We start from the raw sequence: 20,732 nt of genomic DNA on the forward strand, positions 1-20,732 counted from the left end.
TGGTGAAACTAATGATGAGGAATGTGAAATTATATTCATACCATAAACGAATGATATCATGATTACACTTTTGATGTTGCTGAAACCAAGGATCCACGAACACCCAATCCAATCCACCCAATCCACCAACCCCCGGAGAATTGGATGTGCATCAATGGTGTGTGCACACTGCACCAGGGAAATTAGCGTCGCTTTGCTTTAATAAATGCACCGCCTTCAATGGGAGTGTGGAATGTCTGGCTGGGGCTGGCAAACAGGAACATGACCGGCTACCCGTACGTGTTTGGTCGGTAAAAGGTAAAGGTGCAGTACTGCAATTTACTTGTGCACTCCACTGCTGGCCAAAGGCACTCCACTGGAGGGAGCTCAGGAAAGCCCCTCTAGACGGTGTTTTGGCCTACTCTTCCAGGCTGAACAGATGTCTCGGAAGAGGTGTGAGTATCCACACTTGACCCCACCACCGTACGCGACGTGCCGCTCAACTTTTCTGTGGTGTACCCATTTTACACTGGACGGGAGACAGAGGACGGTGGCGTGGGGGAGTTGAAGAAACAAGCCCAGTGTTTCTCAACTGTCGCGCCCGCGGGAGATTGCATTGGCGACCGCTGCTTTTCCAAAAGTCCCGCGCCGTTGACCAGTTCAACGCCCGCGGCGACGTCCCTCGCCCCATTGGAGAGCGTTTTCGAGTCTTAATTTTTTTTTGTCTGCCCCCGTGCAATGCGCTCGCAGACGGCCGTGACGGTGGAGGTGCGCATGCAGGAGGGCTCGTGGAGCGACGGAGACCTCCTGCAGTTCGACAGCCGGGGCCTCGAGGACGAGGTGCTGCTCGCCAACCCGGCCAACAACGCAGGCCGCAAGCGGTGAGGACTCCGTCAACTAAACTAACGTTTTTTTTTATTTTAGCAGGTAAGGCCCCACTGAGATGCGTCGCTCCTTTTTCAGAAGCGACCTTGGCTATCACAGATGAGAGCTCAACGAAGTGCCTTATCATCATGTCGAAATGGATAGTAGTCAAATACTTGTAAACGGGAAAAACCGGAGGACTCGGAGAAAAATCCACACGACCACACAAACTCCAAATATACAGGCGTCACGGTGGGGATCGAACCCACGACCTTCTGCCTACCAGGCATAGTAGATAACATCTCACCACCACGGCAACCCCTGCGTCTTCTAGCGAATTGTGGCACTGCACATAATAAATATGTCGTTTTGACCCTTTTGTCAATCCACTGCTGGATGAAAGGTGTTCTACGCCTTTCGGTCTTCGAGGTTGTTTGACCATACTTGGCCACACTGCTCAATGCAGGTTGGTGAAATGTGGTACCAACAACTGGTTCAGATATGGCTCATTGCTGATATTGGATGTGACCAGGCTTAAAATTCAGGTGACCGCATCAATAGTGCAATCCACTAACCACTGCCACCGCTCCCCCACACCATATATACGACATTGTATATAGAGTGGTGGCTTATACACATTCACTACGATAATAGAGAGAAGGGTTTGAATGGCACACCATGGAATGTGTAGCGACTCAATGCCCGATTATCACAGCGATGATACACTCCACTACTCTTGATGCAATAATCTGGCTCAACAACTTCAATGTAAAATTACAGCTGTTGCTTCATCAACATCGCCATACGACAGACAACAGTGGGTGGGAGTGCACACATCATTGGAATTTGGTATGTGAACGTGGCCCGAAACTCTGGTCGACGCAGCCTAAAACGAGTACATGGTTATGGGGGGCTAACGCGACCCCAGCGGAGACGACATTACCATGCTGCTGACTCAGGGTTGCTGCCTGTTCCCTGTGTGCCCCGTCCAGTGTTCGGGTGGTGGGAATTGATTTGTTCCGAGATGTGCTGGGATAGCGTTGAACCTTATTACAGTAAGTCTGCACAGCGTTGGCAGACCGAGGAGGCTAACAGAGGCACCGTGTGTGTGTATATATTGGGTTGGCCTGTGGGAAAGGTGGCAACTCCATGCTGACCCCCCAATCATATCAATTTCAATAGGTGCCCTTAGAGTTTCAAAGTGAAACTCTGATTAGCACGTTCAATCTTGATTTTAAGCTTTCGTGACTGCAGGAATCCATACTCTTTGGTTCTTTCGGTAAAGTCACATCGGTAGAAAAAATAATAGATCACGACGTTTCGATCTGACGTCAGCAGTCCTCCTGTGTTTGTTTCACACCTGATGACGGTTGCTTATGTTGCGATCGAAACGTCGTGATCTATTATTTTTTCTACTTACGTTACTTTACCGAAGGAACCAAAGAGTTCTGATTAGCACGGTTGGCTACGTACGGTGGGAAAGAAGAGTGCAGTTGTCGAGAATATAAATAACAACATAAATAAAGCAGGCGGTACGTCTCCTTCATATTTCCGTCTCTCCACTTAAAAAGTTAAGGTATTTCTTACGTGACCCATCAGCTGCACTGCCTTCTGGGAGTGTGCATGATATCAGCAGCATTGAGTCAAATACATGCAAACTCTGGTCCGGTTTAAACCTACAGTTGTCTCATCAGCAGTCAGGCTTACTTGAATCGATGTTGGTGCAAGCCTGACTGCTGATAAGAGACTTCCCTTTGTGTATTTGTTTATACTACATTGGTGAATCAACTCACACATCTGAAGGACATTCGTCATACAGCACGTGATTAAAATAATCGTGAAATTACCATATTTCATTTATATTTGCAGGTAATTAGCATCAAACACATTTCATTACCACTTAATAACTTGACAACATTTCGATTTAAAGCTTTCGTGACTGCAGGGATTCATCTTCTTGGTTCTTTCGGTAAAGTCACGTAGAAGGGAAGTAATAAAATAATAAAGATAAAACATAATAAAACAATTCTCACGACGTTTCGGCCACAACGCAAGCAGCCATCCTCAGGCGAAGAATGAAACACCCCAAGCTTGGAGCGTATATTTAAGCTGGGTTAGAGGGGGGGGAGGTGGGAAGAAGAGCGCCTAAACAAAATAATTTGCATATCAAGAGGAATTCAGCATATGGAAAATGCGTAGGAGGTGGGCGGGGGGGGTTCCAAATCAATACTATGCCCGTGCATTATGCAGGATTAGCAGCATCAAAGGGGGGGGGGGGAAGGGGGGGAGCATTAACAAAGGAAAGGAATGTTAATAGTATGTAGCTGTAGTTACTAAACAACCACGTAAAAAACTACAGTATAAAATGCATGACAAACTAAAGTATAAACTACATAGCATCATCAGTAAACTTACTATACTCTACAATAAGCTGAGTTACTAACAGTAAGTAATACATGAAAAATTCTACGTTGTAAAAAAATTTTTTATATAATATGCTTCCATCTAAACTTTATTCTCTTACATCACACGCGTCTATACCGTACTATATACTTCCATAGGCAGAACCAACATTAAATTACATACTGTATTGCTATAAACCACCCTATACCTTATACATTTTTAATATAACACTATGTATTATTCTACCCACCCTAATGTGTATCAAAATGGTTTATTACGTCCTTCCAGTGATTGCTAAGCCAGAATCCATCTTCTCGGTTAAAATTGTCTCTGTGTTTGTAAATGTGGATCGCCTCATGTACGAATCTCTCATGATAGCCAGATGGCTTGCAGAGAACCTCTGTCTTGGAGAAGTCAATGTCATGTGAGCCCACTGAGTTGTAACAGTGATCTGCCACGGCTGAGGTGTTTGTCCTACAGTGTTTCAGGTCAGCTTTATGTTCACGGATGCGGTCCGAGACATGTCGTTTGGTTTCCCCAATGTAACTGCTACCACAGAGGCAACTTAGTTTGTAGACACCAGGGTACTGTATGTCTGGAACCACATCTTTTACAGACGGTACCAGATCACGGATTTTATGTACTGTGTTGAATCGGACCTGGATCTTGTGTTTAATCAGGATTTTGGAGATCTTTTTTGTGACCCCAGCAATGTAGGGTAAGGTGATGGTCTTGAAAGGCTCCTCAACAGGATCTTTCTTGGTGGTTGGAGTGATGGCTTTGCGGATTGTGTAGTCGGAGTAACCATTAGCCTTAAGAGCTTGGCGTACGTGTTTGAGTTCACTGGAAATGTGTTCATGGTCGGAGATGCATTGGGCTCTATGATATAGAGTCTTGATGAGAGAATTCTTCTGGGATGGATGGTGGTGGGAATCCGGTTTTAGATAAGCATCCGTGTGGGTGGCTTTCCTGTAGACAGAGTGGCTCATTGAACCATCAGGTCTCCTTTTGATTAGGACATCCAAAAAGGGTAGCTTGCCATCATTTTCGACTTCCATGGTGAATCTGATGGCTGGGTGTATGGAATTGATATGGTCGAGAAATTGGTCTAGAGCAGGCCGGCCATGTGGCCAGATGACAAAAGTGTCGTCTACGTACCTCTTCCATAAGGTCGGGCGTAGAGTCGCAGTCTGGATGGCGTCCGTCTCAAATTTCTCCATGAAGATGTTGGCTACAACCGGAGATAAGGGGGAGCCCATTGGGGTGCCCTCAATTTGCTTGTAGAAGGTTCCATTCCAGGTGAAGTATGTATTGGTTAAGCAGTGTCTCACCAGGGGGGGTACCCCAGCATTCAGTCCTTGATGAACCAAGTCTTCAATGATTGCGATGGTGTCAGGCACAGGCACCTTGGTGAACAAGGAAACCACATCAAAACTGACAAGCAGGTCGTCTGGGGACAGGGCAATCCCCTTGATTGTTGATACCAGGTCAGTAGAGTTTAGTACTGCAGAGGTGGTTTTTCCAGTGAAAGGCCGTAGGATTTCGGACAAAAAACGAGCCAGTTTGTAAGTCGGGGAGTTGATAGTAGAGACAATGGGACGAAGAGGTGTATCTTCTTTATGTATCTTTGGCAAGCCGTACAATCTTGGTGGCCTGGCTGCAGAAGGTTTCAACGAGAACTGTTTGGTCTGATCAATTAATGCGGTTGAAGCAGAAATGATGTTGTTGGTTTTGGAGACGAGGCTGTTGGTGGGGTCTCTTTTTATTTTTGTATAGCTGCCATCGGTGAGTAGTTCTTGAATTTTGTTGTTGTATTCTATTTTGTCCATGATGACAGTGGCATTGCCTTTGTCGGCTGAGAGGATGACAATGTCATCCCTCTTTTTTAATTGAGCTAATTCAAAACGCTCATCTTTGCTGATGTTGCTAGCTGGCATCTTAGCGTTTTTGAGGGTTACAGAGATTTCCGATCTTGCTACGTCTGCAGCGATGTGACTCAAGCCCTTGAGAGCTACATCTACTCGAGCAATTATATCATTAACTGGTATGTGTCTAGGTGTGACTGCAAAGTTTAGTCCTTTAGCTAAAACGGATTTCAAACCTTCAGAAATAGGACTGTTACTGCGATTAATTACGACTTTGTTAACATCTAGCTTTTCAATGTGTGGGTCCGGTTTCTTGTTTGAGAGGCGGTTGAATTTGGAAATCAAGTTGTCCTTACATTTAGTCGACATAGCGGCAGCTGAAGAGGCAGTCATTTTTTCCACATGTTCCCAATCCGATGTGGACATTGTTGCACTCAAGGATAAGTGTGATTTGTAGAGTGTCTTGTCTAACTGATCTAGTTCGGTGCGCGTAAGTCTGATTTTCTCTGAGATAAGAGCTAAGCTAGTTCTAGACAGAATTCGTTTCGCATTAGAAGAAGTTACAGCAGCAGATGTTAGTGTAAATGCGTTCGGTATTACCTTAGAGTCGCGGCATCTCTTCAGAAAGGTGAGAGACTCGATTAGCTGAGCCTTCTTGTCCCGGAGCTTGTTGAAGGATCTCAAAGTTATGTGGAAACCCTCCCCGTAGAGGCGGTTAAATTTCGATTTAAAGCTTTCGTGACTGCAGGGATTCATCTTCTTGGTTCTTTCGGTAAAGTCACGTAGAAGGGAAGTAATAAAATAATAAAGATAAAACATAATAAAACAATTCTCACGACGTTTCGGCCACAACGCAAGCAGCCATCCTCAGGCGAAGAATGAAACACCCCAAGCTTGGAGCGTATATTTAAGCTGGGTTAGAGGGGGGGGAGGTGGGAAGAAGAGCGCCTAAACAAAATAATTTGCATATCAAGAGGAATTCAGCATATGGAAAATGCGTAGGAGGTGGGCGGGGGGGGTTCCAAATCAATACTATGCCCGTGCATTATGCAGGATTAGCAGCATCAAAGGGGGGGGGGGGGAAGGGGGGGAGCATTAACAAAGGAAAGGAATGTTAATAGTATGTAGCTGTAGTTACTAAACAACCACGTAAAAAACTACAGTATAAACTGCATGACAAACTAAAGTATAAACTACATAGCATCATCAGTAAACTTACTATACTCTACAATAAGCTGAGTTACTAACAGTAAGTAATACATGAAAAATTCTACGTTGTAAAAAAATTATATAATATGCTTCCATCTAAACTTTATTCTCTTACATCACACGCGTCTATACCGTACTATATACTTCCATAGGCAGAACCAACATTAAATTACATACTGTATTGCTATAAACCACCCTATACCTTATACATTTTTAATATAACACTATGTATTATTCTACCCACCCTAATGTGTATCAAAATGGTTTATTACGTCCTTCCAGTGATTGCTAAGCCAGAATCCATCTTCTCGGTTAAAATTGTCTCTGTGTTTGTAAATGTGGATCGCCTCATGTACGAATCTCTCATGATAGCCAGATGGCTTGCAGAGAACCTCTGTCTTGGAGAAGTCAATGTCATGTGAGCCCACTGAGTTGTAACAGTGATCTGCCACGGCTGAGGTGTTTGTCCTACAGTGTTTCAGGTCAGCTTTATGTTCACGGATGCGGTCCGAGACATGTCGTTTGGTTTCCCCAATGTAACTGCTACCACAGAGGCAACTTAGTTTGTAGACACCAGGGTACTGTATGTCTGGAACCACATCTTTTACAGACGGTACCAGATCACGGATAAGATCACAAGCTACCCTTTTTGGATGTCCTAATCAAAAGGAGACCTGATGGTTCAATGAGCCACTCTGTCTACAGGAAAGCCACCCACACGGATGCTTATCTAAAACCGGATTCCCACCACCATCCATCCCAGAAGAATTCTCTCATCAAGACTCTATATCATAGAGCCCAATGCATCTCCGACCATGAACACATTTCCAGTGAACTCAAACACGTACGCCAAGCTCTTAAGGCTAATGGTTACTCCGACTACACAATCCGCAAAGCCATCACTCCAACCACCAAGAAAGATCCTGTTGAGGAGCCTTTCAAGACCATCACCTTACCCTACATTGCTGGGGTCACAAAAAAGATCTCCAAAATCCTGATTAAACACAAGATCCAGGTCCGATTCAACACAGTACATAAAATCCGTGATCTGGTACTGTCTGTAAAAGATGTGGTTCCAGACATACAGTACCCTGGTGTCTACAAACTAAGTTGCCTCTGTGGTAGCAGTTACATTGGGGAAACCAAACGACATGTCTCGGACCGCATCCGTGAACATAAAGCTGACCTGAAACACTGTAGGACAAACACCTCAGCCGTGGCAGATCACTGTTACAACTCAGTGGGCTCACATGACATTGACTTCTCCAAGACAGAGGTTCTCTGCAAGCCATCTGGCTATCATGAGAGATTCGTACATGAGGCGATCCACATTTACAAACACAGAGACAATTTTAACCGAGAAGATGGATTCTGGCTTAGCAATCACTGGAAGGACGTAATAAACCATTTTGATACACATTAGGGTGGGTAGAATAATACATAGTGTTATATTAAAAATGTATAAGGTATAGGGTGGTTTATAGCAATACAGTATGTAATTTAATGTTGGTTCTGCCTATGGAAGTATATAGTACGGTATAGACGCGTGTGATGTAAGAGAATAAAGTTTAGATGGAAGCATATTATATAATTTTTTTTTTACAACGTAGAATTTTTCATGTATTACTTACTGTTAGTAACTCAGCTTATTGTAGAGTATAGTAAGTTTACTGATGATGCTATGTAGTTTATACTTTAGTTTGTCATGCAGTTTATACTGTAGTTTTTTACGTGGTTGTTTAGTAACTACAGCTACATACTATTAACATTCCTTTCCTTTGTTAATGCTCCCCCCCCTTCCCCCCCCCCCCCCTTTGATGCTGCTAATCCTGCATAATGCACGGGCATAGTATTGATTTGGAACCCCCCCCGCCCACCTCCTACGCATTTTCCATATGCTGAATTCCTCTTGATATGCAAATTATTTTGTTTAGGCGCTCTTCTTCCCACCTCCCCCCCCTCTAACCCAGCTTAAATATACGCTCCAAGCTTGGGGTGTTTCATTCTTCGCCTGAGGATGGCTGCTTGCGTTGTGGCCGAAACGTCGTGAGAATTGTTTTATTATGTTTTATCTTTATTATTTTATTACTTCCCTTCTACGTGACTTTACCGAAAGAACCAAGAAGATGAATCCCTGCAGTCACGAAAGCTTTAAATCGAAATTTAACCGCCTCTACGGGGAGGGTTTCCACATAACTTTGAGATCCTTCAACAAGCTCCGGGACAAGAAGGCTCAGCTAATCGAGTCTCTCACCTTTCTGAAGAGATGCCGCGACTCTAAGGTAATACCGAACGCATTTACACTAACATCTGCTGCTGTAACTTCTTCTAATGCGAAACGAATTCTGTCTAGAACTAGCTTAGCTCTTATCTCAGAGAAAATCAGACTTACGCGCACCGAACTAGATCAGTTAGACAAGACACTCTACAAATCACACTTATCCTTGAGTGCAACAATGTCCACATCGGATTGGGAACATGTGGAAAAAATGACTGCCTCTTCAGCTGCCGCTATGTCGACTAAATGTAAGGACAACTTGATTTCCAAATTCAACCGCCTCTCAAACAAGAAACCGGACCCACACATTGAAAAGCTAGATGTTAACAAAGTCGTAATTAATCGCAGTAACAGTCCTATTTCTGAAGGTTTGAAATCCGTTTTAGCTAAAGGACTAAACTTTGCAGTCACACCTAGACACATACCAGTTAATGATATAATTGCTCGAGTAGATGTAGCTCTCAAGGGCTTGAGTCACATCGCTGCAGACGTAGCAAGATCGGAAATCTCTGTAACCCTCAAAAACGCTAAGATGCCAGCTAGCAACATCAGCAAAGATGAGCGTTTTGAATTAGCTCAATTAAAAAAGAGGGATGACATTGTCATCCTCTCAGCCGACAAAGGCAATGCCACTGTCATCATGGACAAAATAGAATACAACAACAAAATTCAAGAACTACTCACCGATGGCAGCTATACAAAAATAAAAAGAGACCCCACCAACAGCCTCGTCTCCAAAACCAACAACATCATTTCTGCTTCAACCGCATTAATTGATCAGACCAAACAGTTCTCGTTGAAACCTTCTGCAGCCAGGCCACCAAGATTGTACGGCTTGCCAAAGATACATAAAGAAGATACACCTCTTCGTCCCATTGTCTCTACTATCAACTCCCCGACTTACAAACTGGCTCGTTTTTTGTCCGAAATCCTACGGCCTTTCACTGGAAAAACCACCTCTGCAGTACTAAACTCTACTGACCTGGTATCAACAATCAAGGGGATTGCCCTGTCCCCAGACGACCTGCTTGTCAGTTTTGATGTGGTTTCCTTGTTCACCAAGGTGCCTGTGCCTGACACCATCGCAATCATTGAAGACTTGGTTCATCAAGGACTGAATGCTGGGGTACCCCCCCTGGTGAGACACTGCTTAACCAATACATACTTCACCTGGAATGGAACCTTCTACAAGCAAATTGAGGGCACCCCAATGGGCTCCCCCTTATCTCCGGTTGTAGCCAACATCTTCATGGAGAAATTTGAGACGGACGCCATCCAGACTGCGACTCTACGCCCGACCTTATGGAAGAGGTACGTAGACGACACTTTTGTCATCTGGCCACATGGCCGGCCTGCTCTAGACCAATTTCTCGACCATATCAATTCCATACACCCAGCCATCAGATTCACCATGGAAGTCGAAAATGATGGCAAGCTACCCTTTTTGGATGTCCTAATCAAAAGGAGACCTGATGGTTCAATGAGCCACTCTGTCTACAGGAAAGCCACCCACACGGATGCTTATCTAAAACCGGATTCCCACCACCATCCATCCCAGAAGAATTCTCTCATCAAGACTCTATATCATAGAGCCCAATGCATCTCCGACCATGAACACATTTCCAGTGAACTCAAACACGTACGCCAAGCTCTTAAGGCTAATGGTTACTCCGACTACACAATCCGCAAAGCCATCACTCCAACCACCAAGAAAGATCCTGTTGAGGAGCCTTTCAAGACCATCACCTTACCCTACATTGCTGGGGTCACAAAAAAGATCTCCAAAATCCTGATTAAACACAAGATCCAGGTCCGATTCAACACAGTACATAAAATCCGTGATCTGGTACCGTCTGTAAAAGATGTGGTTCCAGACATACAGTACCCTGGTGTCTACAAACTAAGTTGCCTCTGTGGTAGCAGTTACATTGGGGAAACCAAACGACATGTCTCGGACCGCATCCGTGAACATAAAGCTGACCTGAAACACTGTAGGACAAACACCTCAGCCGTGGCAGATCACTGTTACAACTCAGTGGGCTCACATGACATTGACTTCTCCAAGACAGAGGTTCTCTGCAAGCCATCTGGCTATCATGAGAGATTCGTACATGAGGCGATCCACATTTACAAACACAGAGACAATTTTAACCGAGAAGATGGATTCTGGCTTAGCAATCACTGGAAGGACGTAATAAACCATTTTGATACACATTAGGGTGGGTAGAATAATACATAGTGTTATATTAAAAATGTATAAGGTATAGGGTGGTTTATAGCAATACAGTATGTAATTTAATGTTGGTTCTGCCTATGGAAGTATATAGTACGGTATAGACGCGTGTGATGTAAGAGAATAAAGTTTAGATGGAAGCATATTATATAATTTTTTTTTTTTACAACGTAGAATTTTTCATGTATTACTTACTGTTAGTAACTCAGCTTATTGTAGAGTATAGTAAGTTTACTGATGATGCTATGTAGTTTATACTTTAGTTTGTCATGCAGTTTATACTGTAGTTTTTTACGTGGTTGTTTAGTAACTACAGCTACATACTATTAACATTCCTTTCCTTTGTTAATGCTCCCCCCCTTCCCCCCCCCCCCTTTGATGCTGCTAATCCTGCATAATGCACGGGCATAGTATTGATTTGGAACCCCCCCCGCCCACCTCCTACGCATTTTCCATATGCTGAATTCCTCTTGATATGCAAATTATTTTGTTTAGGCGCTCTTCTTCCCACCTCCCCCCCCTCTAACCCAGCTTAAATATACGCTCCAAGCTTGGGGTGTTTCATTCTTCGCCTGAGGATGGCTGCTTGCGTTGTGGCCGAAACGTCGTGAGAATTGTTTTATTATGTTTTATCTTTATTATTTTATTACTTCCCTTCTACGTGACTTTACCGAAAGAACCAAGAAGATGAATCCCTGCAGTCACGAAAGCTTTAAATCGAAATTTAACCGCCTCTACGGGGAGGGTTTCCACATAACTTTGAGATCCTTCAACAAGCTCCGGGACAAGAAGGCTCAGCTAATCGAGTCTCTCACCTTTCTGAAGAGATGCCGCGACTCTAAGGTAATACCGAACGCATTTACACTAACATCTGCTGCTGTAACTTCTTCTAATGCGAAACGAATTCTGTCTAGAACTAGCTTAGCTCTTATCTCAGAGAAAATCAGACTTACGCGCACCGAACTAGATCAGTTAGACAAGACACTCTACAAATCACACTTATCCTTGAGTGCAACAATGTCCACATCGGATTGGGAACATGTGGAAAAAATGACTGCCTCTTCAGCTGCCGCTATGTCGACTAAATGTAAGGACAACTTGATTTCCAAATTAAACCGCCTCTCAAACAAGAAACCGGACCCACACATTGAAAAGCTAGATGTTAACAAAGTCGTAATTAATCGCAGTAACAGTCCTATTTCTGAAGGTTTGAAATCCGTTTTAGCTAAAGGACTAAACTTTGCAGTCACACCTAGACACATACCAGTTAATGATATAATTGCTCGAGTAGATGTAGCTCTCAAGGGCTTGAGTCACATCGCTGCAGACGTAGCAAGATCGGAAATCTCTGTAACCCTCAAAAACGCTAAGATGCCAGCTAGCAACATCAGCAAAGATGAGCGTTTTGAATTAGCTCAATTAAAAAAGAGGGATGACATTGTCATCCTCTCAGCCGACAAAGGCAATGCCACTGTCATCATGGACAAAATAGAATACAACAACAAAATTCAAGAACTACTCACCGATGGCAGCTATACAAAAATAAAAAGAGACCCCACCAACAGCCTCGTCTCCAAAACCAACAACATCATTTCTGCTTCAACCGCATTAATTGATCAGACCAAACAGTTCTCGTTGAAACCTTCTGCAGCCAGGCCACCAAGATTGTACGGCTTGCCAAAGATACATAAAGAAGATACACCTCTTCGTCCCATTGTCTCTACTATCAACTCCCCGACTTACAAACTGGCTCGTTTTTTGTCCGAAATCCTACGGCCTTTCACTGGAAAAACCACCTCTGCAGTACTAAACTCTACTGACCTGGTATCAACAATCAAGGGGATTGCCCTGTCCCCAGACGACCTGCTTGTCAGTTTTGATGTGGTTTCCTTGTTCACCAAGGTGCCTGTGCCTGACACCATCGCAATCATTGAAGACTTGGTTCATCAAGGACTGAATGCTGGGGTACCCCCCCTGGTGAGACACTGCTTAACCAATACATACTTCACCTGGAATGGAACCTTCTACAAGCAAATTGAGGGCACCCCAATGGGCTCCCCCTTATCTCCGGTTGTAGCCAACATCTTCATGGAGAAATTTGAGACGGACGCCATCCAGACTGCGACTCTACGCCCGACCTTATGGAAGAGGTACGTAGACGACACTTTTGTCATCTGGCCACATGGCCGGCCTGCTCTAGACCAATTTCTCGACCATATCAATTCCATACACCCAGCCATCAGATTCACCATGGAAGTCGAAAATGATGGCAAGCTACCCTTTTTGGATGTCCTAATCAAAAGGAGACCTGATGGTTCAATGAGCCACTCTGTCTACAGGAAAGCCACCCACACGGATGCTTATCTAAAACCGGATTCCCACCACCATCCATCCCAGAAGAATTCTCTCATCAAGACTCTATATCATAGAGCCCAATGCATCTCCGACCATGAACACATTTCCAGTGAACTCAAACACGTACGCCAAGCTCTTAAGGCTAATGGTTACTCCGACTACACAATCCGCAAAGCCATCACTCCAACCACCAAGAAAGATCCTGTTGAGGAGCCTTTCAAGACCATCACCTTACCCTACATTGCTGGGGTCACAAAAAAGATCTCCAAAATCCTGATTAAACACAAGATCCAGGTCCGATTCAACACAGTACATAAAATCCGTGATCTGGTACCGTCTGTAAAAGATGTGGTTCCAGACATACAGTACCCTGGTGTCTACAAACTAAGTTGCCTCTGTGGTAGCAGTTACATTGGGGAAACCAAACGACATGTCTCGGACCGCATCCGTGAACATAAAGCTGACCTGAAACACTGTAGGACAAACACCTCAGCCGTGGCAGATCACTGTTACAACTCAGTGGGCTCACATGACATTGACTTCTCCAAGACAGAGGTTCTCTGCAAGCCATCTGGCTATCATGAGAGATTCGTACATGAGGCGATCCACATTTACAAACACAGAGACAATTTTAACCGAGAAGATGGATTCTGGCTTAGCAATCACTGGAAGGACGTAATAAACCATTTTGATACACATTAGGGTGGGTAGAATAATACATAGTGTTATATTAAAAATGTATAAGGTATAGGGTGGTTTATAGCAATACAGTATGTAATTTAATGTTGGTTCTGCCTATGGAAGTATATAGTACGGTATAGACGCGTGTGATGTAAGAGAATAAAGTTTAGATGGAAGCATATTATATAATTTTTTTTTTACAACGTAGAATTTTTCATGTATTACTTACTGTTAGTAACTCAGCTTATTGTAGAGTATAGTAAGTTTACTGATGATGCTATGTAGTTTATACTTTAGTTTGTCATGCAGTTTATACTGTAGTTTTTTACGTGGTTGTTTAGTAACTACAGCTACATACTATTAACATTCCTTTCCTTTGTTAATGCTCCCCCCCTTCCCCCCCCCCCCTTTGATGCTGCTAATCCTGCATAATGCACGGGCATAGTATTGATTTGGAACCCCCCCCGCCCACCTCCTACGCATTTTCCATATGCTGAATTCCTCTTGATATGCAAATTATTTTGTTTAGGCGCTCTTCTTCCCACCTCCCCCCCCTCTAACCCAGCTTAAATATACGCTCCAAGCTTGGGGTGTTTCATTCTTCGCCTGAGGATGGCTGCTTGCGTTGTGGCCGAAACGTCGTGAGAATTGTTTTATTATGTTTTATCTTTATTATTTTATTACTTCCCTTCTACGTGACTTTACCGAAAGAACCAAGAAGATGAACTTGACAACAATGAAACTAAATAATTGCAATGTAATTTTTAGTTTTTTACTAAAAGTTTAAGCACCACTACTATATAGTTTAAGTCTGGGTCTGGGTCCCCCATCACCCACCCACACTGACAAGAGTGGTGAAGTATGGTTAAATAGGGTCCATGGTTCAAATATGCGGGAAGACCTTCATTGACAAAGAGATTTCAATAACATGTACTTGATACCAAGTTAGCGTTATGTTGTATGAAATGCAATATCCTATAATAATACAGTGTCCAAACTTTGTATAAATGCATTCCAAGACAAAATACAACATGTGGTCAAAACGGTGGAAACAATTGTAAACACAATTGAGTTGGCACAGCGAAACCCACCGGCGTGAGGTCACTGCCAATCTAAGATATTGAGATTGAGGTCAGCCAACATGTGCATCATCTCTGCATCTCATCACCCCTTAACCACTTTCCTTAATGCGTATTTCCGAAAAAATAAAGTGGTTAAACATCCAAATGCAGGAGCCTCTTCAAAAAGTCTCAAGTCTCGGTGAGGCTTTGTCTACTAAATGCTGTGAGGAAGCATTCCCATGGTGTCCTTATTGGGACAGTGTAAGCCGTCATTAAAACGCTTTTATTTTTAAACATCTACGCTCAAAGTAATGTGGAATGATGCTAATCTCTGTTTATGAGACAGCCATTAAATTGTACACCACTGCGGCAGAAACCATTGTTCCTCTATTGGACAACAATTTTACATGCCCTGAAGAGATCACCGTTAAAATGGAAACGAGCCTGAAAGACCAGGCAGAACTATGGTGACACGTGCTTAGATCAGCACTGAGCGACAGAAAGAAGCACGTGTATCAGGGAACAGATGCGAGTCAGAGACCTACATTGTGAGTAGGTTTGGGCTTTGATACCATGGCCTAGAAGAAGGGATGAGGAGTGATGTATGTATGTATGTTGAACTTCTTTCGTACCGTATGTAGCCAACCGTGCTAATTGGAGGTCTGGGGGAAGGACAACAAACTAAGCACAAAAAGCAGTTTTGAAGAAATTCGTTTTCAATCTATATTTAAAAGCGCATACCTCCAGTGGCGTCCTAATATCAGAAGGAAGAGCGTTCCAGACGGCCGCAGAAGCAAATCTGAAAGTGCGCGATGCGGTAACCGTCTTTGTTCGACTACTCGCCAAAAGCCGCTGCGAGGATGATCGGAGTTCGCGTGATGGTCTATGCTCCTTGACGAGATCAGTGATGGACAATGCTTGTGAAGTAATGGCAGCCAAAAGAGAGATGCACACCTAGGAAGGGTGACCACTGAAGATATTGAGCAATAAAATCAATGTGTGGTGCCGGAGTTAGATTTACTGCGGTATTGCAGGACCGTAAGTGACGTTAATTGGAATGGGAGGCCTTCATCCAGCAATGGATAGACAATGGCTGCTGTTGTTTGATGATGATGATGATGCAGTATTGATGATGATTTAAACGAGAAACCTCCCAATTGTAAATTGTGTTGTCTGACTGTGGTGGCTGGTCGGCTGGCTGGTTGCTGTCATCATGAGCTGATGATGCAAAGGCAATGCGATTCAACACTGACGAGGCTTTTGGCTTCGACAGGCTTCCTGCAGTCAAGCATAAACTCTTTTACGAAAGTGTGTGTATGTGCTTCTAAAACCACCTCATCTCTCAGCAAATTGTTATGTTGGCAATGCAGGCTATGGAGCGATCCCTTTCTCTCATTTCCTGACCTTGGCAGTCTCTTCTAGAAGATGCTGTGAGCACAAACGCCCATTCACGAGCCCATTATCTTTGAGCCGTTTGTACTCAGAAACGTCCTGCGTGGATTGTTATGCAGCTTGACATTTGATACACGCTTATATCATTTTATAGAAACGTGCAAGAAAAATGAATGCAGAATCGTTGACATCAAACTGTTGCCTTATACATCACCTAGCTTTATTATCCTTATTCAATAATGAATTGTGAAACTTTTGAATGCGTTATTCCGAACTTAACTATCACCTACGATATAGTTTTTACATCAAACGCAAAACTATTTTTTCCTTTCGCTTTTGTACCGCCTTGAGGTCATTTGGAAGAGCGATTCAGCAAAGTTATTCATTGATGTGTGTGGTTAGTGTATTTAAAGAAAGGCTGTTTATAATATATCTTGTGTAGGCCATTAAGTATCGATTATTATTTTACTTGCTTAAATGTATCTATTACTCTGCTGCTCCTGCTAACGCGATACCGCTGCCTAAACACGTAAATCAGCAAAGTCGTCTTCCAATATTTCCCAACATCGCTTAATCCCATGGTGCAGCCCCCTGTCCAACCTTCATGGCCTACGTTACGTCCTCGTGGATTTCAGAGCGCTGCAGCTCCATCGACGTTGTGTAACTTTACACGCCATACATTATTCACCGTGCCGTTCTCAAAAAAATGAGTCACACGCAACGCTCTTTGATATATGAAGGAGGATGTTTTACTTTGAAGTCGCTGGCCGCATGAGCAGTGACTGGTCCGCACCTCCTCCCAGCCTGATTGAGCAACTCCTCGTTTTTCCTGCTCGTTTGCAGAACCGCAGAGGAAGAGGGGGGCAGCTGCTACAATAGCGATGAAGACGCCAATTCAAGGTAACGACAACTTAAAAGCTGACAGTCACCATCTTAACACGTAGGAAGCTTTCGCGACAAAATATTATCCATAATAGAGGTTTTTGGGTTCGATAAATGTGTCGTTAAACCCGCCACCACCCGACATAGCCAAATAGTAAGGTTTGTCAATTACGCAAAACATGGCAATTCGATACTTGTACACCACACAGGTGTGTTGGAGAGTAACGAATTGACATGTTTTGTTTCCGTGACAAATCTTACTAATTGGCTGTGTCAGGTGGTGGCAGGTTTAACAACACATGTATATTACGCGATCTAACCCAACAAACTCTATTTTGGAGTCACCATCTTACAGGAGTCGCAAAGCATTTTGCTCAACCCGCTATATGCGGAACAGGAAAATCAAAGTGTATTTTTAACAACAGGAAAATATATTTGGACCATATATAATTTTTACAATATGCACATTTCAATAAAGCCATGAATCATGTTTTCCCAACGACAGCTTCCTGAAATATTTGTCATTATATACTAATGTATGTATTATGTAACCATTGTAATGTGTGACTGCGATGACACTGGGGCCGTGCATCATCAATAAGGCATTTCATATCAACTGTGTGTCCTGGAAGCAAAACGAGACTAATATAGAGTGGACAAAAGCACATTTCTAATACTTCCCTGTGTTCTACGGTTTCATATTGGTTTGCACATGGAAATGGGTTTTTTTTTCACCAAAATCTATACGTACATCTAGAAGCCCATACACGTCAAACATCCCACGGAAGTAAAGTATTGTTAAAATATAGTTGCATCTCATTCAGAATGGGTGATTAACTTGTCAATAAATGTAACAAACCCTATCGCATGTGTGGGATGTATTTTCAAAATGTTATATACATGTCCATGCATTACTCACAGCTGTACGTAAATGTCCTAGAATCCTCAAAAGAAATGCTGTTCATGTTACTGATATAGCACTGGCTTGTGATGTAACATAAAACTTTAATTAAAACCCTGCCTTTGAACACCAAATGTTCATAACATAATTTTAATTTACATTTATGTTTTATAAGACCTGCGTGGATAATGCAATTATAAATGTTCTTTCTGCCAGAGACTGATGGGTATTCATATCATCTATTTGAACGTTTTTAAATGCTGTATATATGTAAATTTAATCTTGTGTAGAAGTCTATTCTGTTAGGTCCAGCTGGGTCATGCATGAGGCATGGAGAAAATCCATGGGTTAGAGGCACGTTTTGACAGAACAGCCAAAGCTTGCACTATTCCTTGTGTATCGGAGGCATGGGGGAAGGACAACAAACTAACACACACAACAACGTTTGGCCCTCTCGACACAGAGGTTCTCATTATTAATGCTCAAGCGCCACCACACCGTTCACAAATGGGACAGCTTCTGTCAAGGCTGTGGAGTAGCAGCAATGTAACAATGCTATTCAGGTCGAATGGTCACGTAACGGGACTTGCGAGCCGGTGTATGAATCACGTAATCGCACGGTGAGTCGCCACCATGGGAAAGAAACGTGTAAATGAATGCAAGCAAGGAGTCAGCCTGATCTAGGTCGACGAAGTGACATCCTCCAACTGGATTTAGCCACAAGTTAATTAACTTCTTCGTGTATCCCACAGGCTTTGAAAACACATTTAAATATTAACTGGGCATCCAATTCGTTGTTGGGAAATAGGTTAAACTTTCATATTTAGATTTTATTATTTTAATCATATAAATCTCGTATATGTGCTCAAGGAGAGTAACCTGTTAACCCCTACCGTATAATACTTGCATGGTAAAGCCTCATGATGCATTATGTTTGAATTTTGTTCACACCTGAGGTATTTGAAAACTGCGACTTTATTTTAAGGCATATTTTGGTGACGTGGTCAAGTGTTGGTGGTTTTATTATGTTTTATTTTTATTATTTTATTACTTCCCTTCTACGTGACTTTACCGAAAGAACCAAGAAGAAAAAAAATGTTGGTGGTGCATTTGCATAAAACATTTTTTGCAGAGGTTTGCAGTTCAAACTCACGGACGTCGTGGTTATTACTGCCAAAGACATGCGCTGTCTTCCTCACAGCACAAGTCAAAGATTCACGACATTATTTATTTGGCATCACGGTCCAAATTTGCCAAATTATAAAATATATATACTAAATTGTAACAACTTATAGCAACACCGCCTCCCACGGATAAGCTCGTGTTCACTTGCAGGCCGGTGCTGTGACACCTTGTGCCGCACAGGGATAGCTGACGTCAGTGGGTCCCCTTGACAAAAATAGGGTAAAAACTACAGCCAGGCATTGACATGATTGAGGATTGTATGCAGGACACTTTGAAATTATGGGGTATTTAAGCACCCACTAAAATGCTAATATTTATTCAGTATTCCTGATATTACTCTACGTATGAAAAATAGTACTTGATTTGTTTACCATTCCCATTAATAATTAAATTATATAGAGATTAAAGGATATATTGACTCTACCTCTCTGACCTAAACATGTGTTGTTTGGAAAAATGGAAGGAACCTACAGTAACACAAAGAGAGTGGCTTGCCGACAACATAAGAGATCAGTGCCAGAAAGATGTTGCACTATTTTAGCATATTGGCACAAGACAGAGGAAAGTGGAAATAAATGACGAGATGTGCAGTGGACACCTACTGGCGATCTGCCCATGGATCGTGATGATGACCTCTCTGACCTCCCTGTGCTGTGAAGGGACATTGGCCAAATCAATGCCTGTTACATACTTTTTTTAAGGCTACAGTGTTATCCATGAATGTGTTGAGTTGTATGTGTTATTTGTGCTTGCCAACACAGCATCACCAAATAATTTCACATAGCTATTAAGTAAGAAAGATAAAGCATGGTTACGCAACAGAAAATACCAAGGGAGGCGGAAGTGCACGGATGAAGAAACAATATTTATGCTGAACACATGTGACATCTGCCTTAAGATTCACATTTAGATCTCTCAATAAGAACGTGGTACTTTGGTGATATCTAATTGAAACTGAGTGAATTCAACTTCCTAAAAAGTACAACGTGTAAAGACTCTAACCGATTGTGAATGTGACGGCTTCATTGGCTATTAGTTACAGCTGTGAGGACCATTCGCAAGAAGAGGATGACAAGGGAGCTCTCGGGTAAATGTAACATCCCTGCACTCGGACACACACGGACACACTCGGACACGCACAGGACACACCCGGGGACGCACATGGACATACTCGGACACACTTGGATATGCACAAGACGCACACAAAACGCACGCGGGCATACACAGACACACACGGACACACACAGACACACTCGGACACACACGGAAACACACACAGACACACTCGGGCACACACAGACACACTCGGACACACACGGAAACACACACAGACACACTCGGGCACACGCAGACACACTCGGACACACACAAGACACACACAATACACACACGGACAAACACGCAAACACACAGACACACACACACGGACACACACAGACACTCT

General features: G+C 43.1%; 1 protein-coding gene across 2 annotated transcripts in view; it reads left to right on the forward strand.

Annotated features, from left to right (window-relative positions):
* The first annotated feature begins 246 nt into the window (after positions 1–246).
* LOC144935853 (otoferlin-like) overlaps positions 247–20,732 on the forward strand; it is a 102,132-nt gene continuing 81,646 nt past the window's right edge. For both annotated transcript variants that reach the window (XM_078862671.1, XM_078862672.1), the window contains exons 1-4: positions 247–297; positions 730–860; positions 17,164–17,220; positions 20,325–20,375. In XM_078862671.1, coding sequence (XP_078718797.1) covers positions 754–860; positions 17,164–17,220; positions 20,325–20,375 — 215 coding nt within the window. In that variant the 5' untranslated portion in view covers positions 247–297; positions 730–753. The remainder of the gene's footprint in view (positions 298–729; positions 861–17,163; positions 17,221–20,324; positions 20,376–20,732) is intronic.

The sequence above is a fragment of the Lampetra fluviatilis genome, chromosome 14 (assembly GCF_964198595.1).
Source record: "Lampetra fluviatilis chromosome 14, kcLamFluv1.1, whole genome shotgun sequence".
NCBI lineage: Eukaryota > Metazoa > Chordata > Hyperoartia > Petromyzontiformes > Petromyzontidae > Lampetra > Lampetra fluviatilis.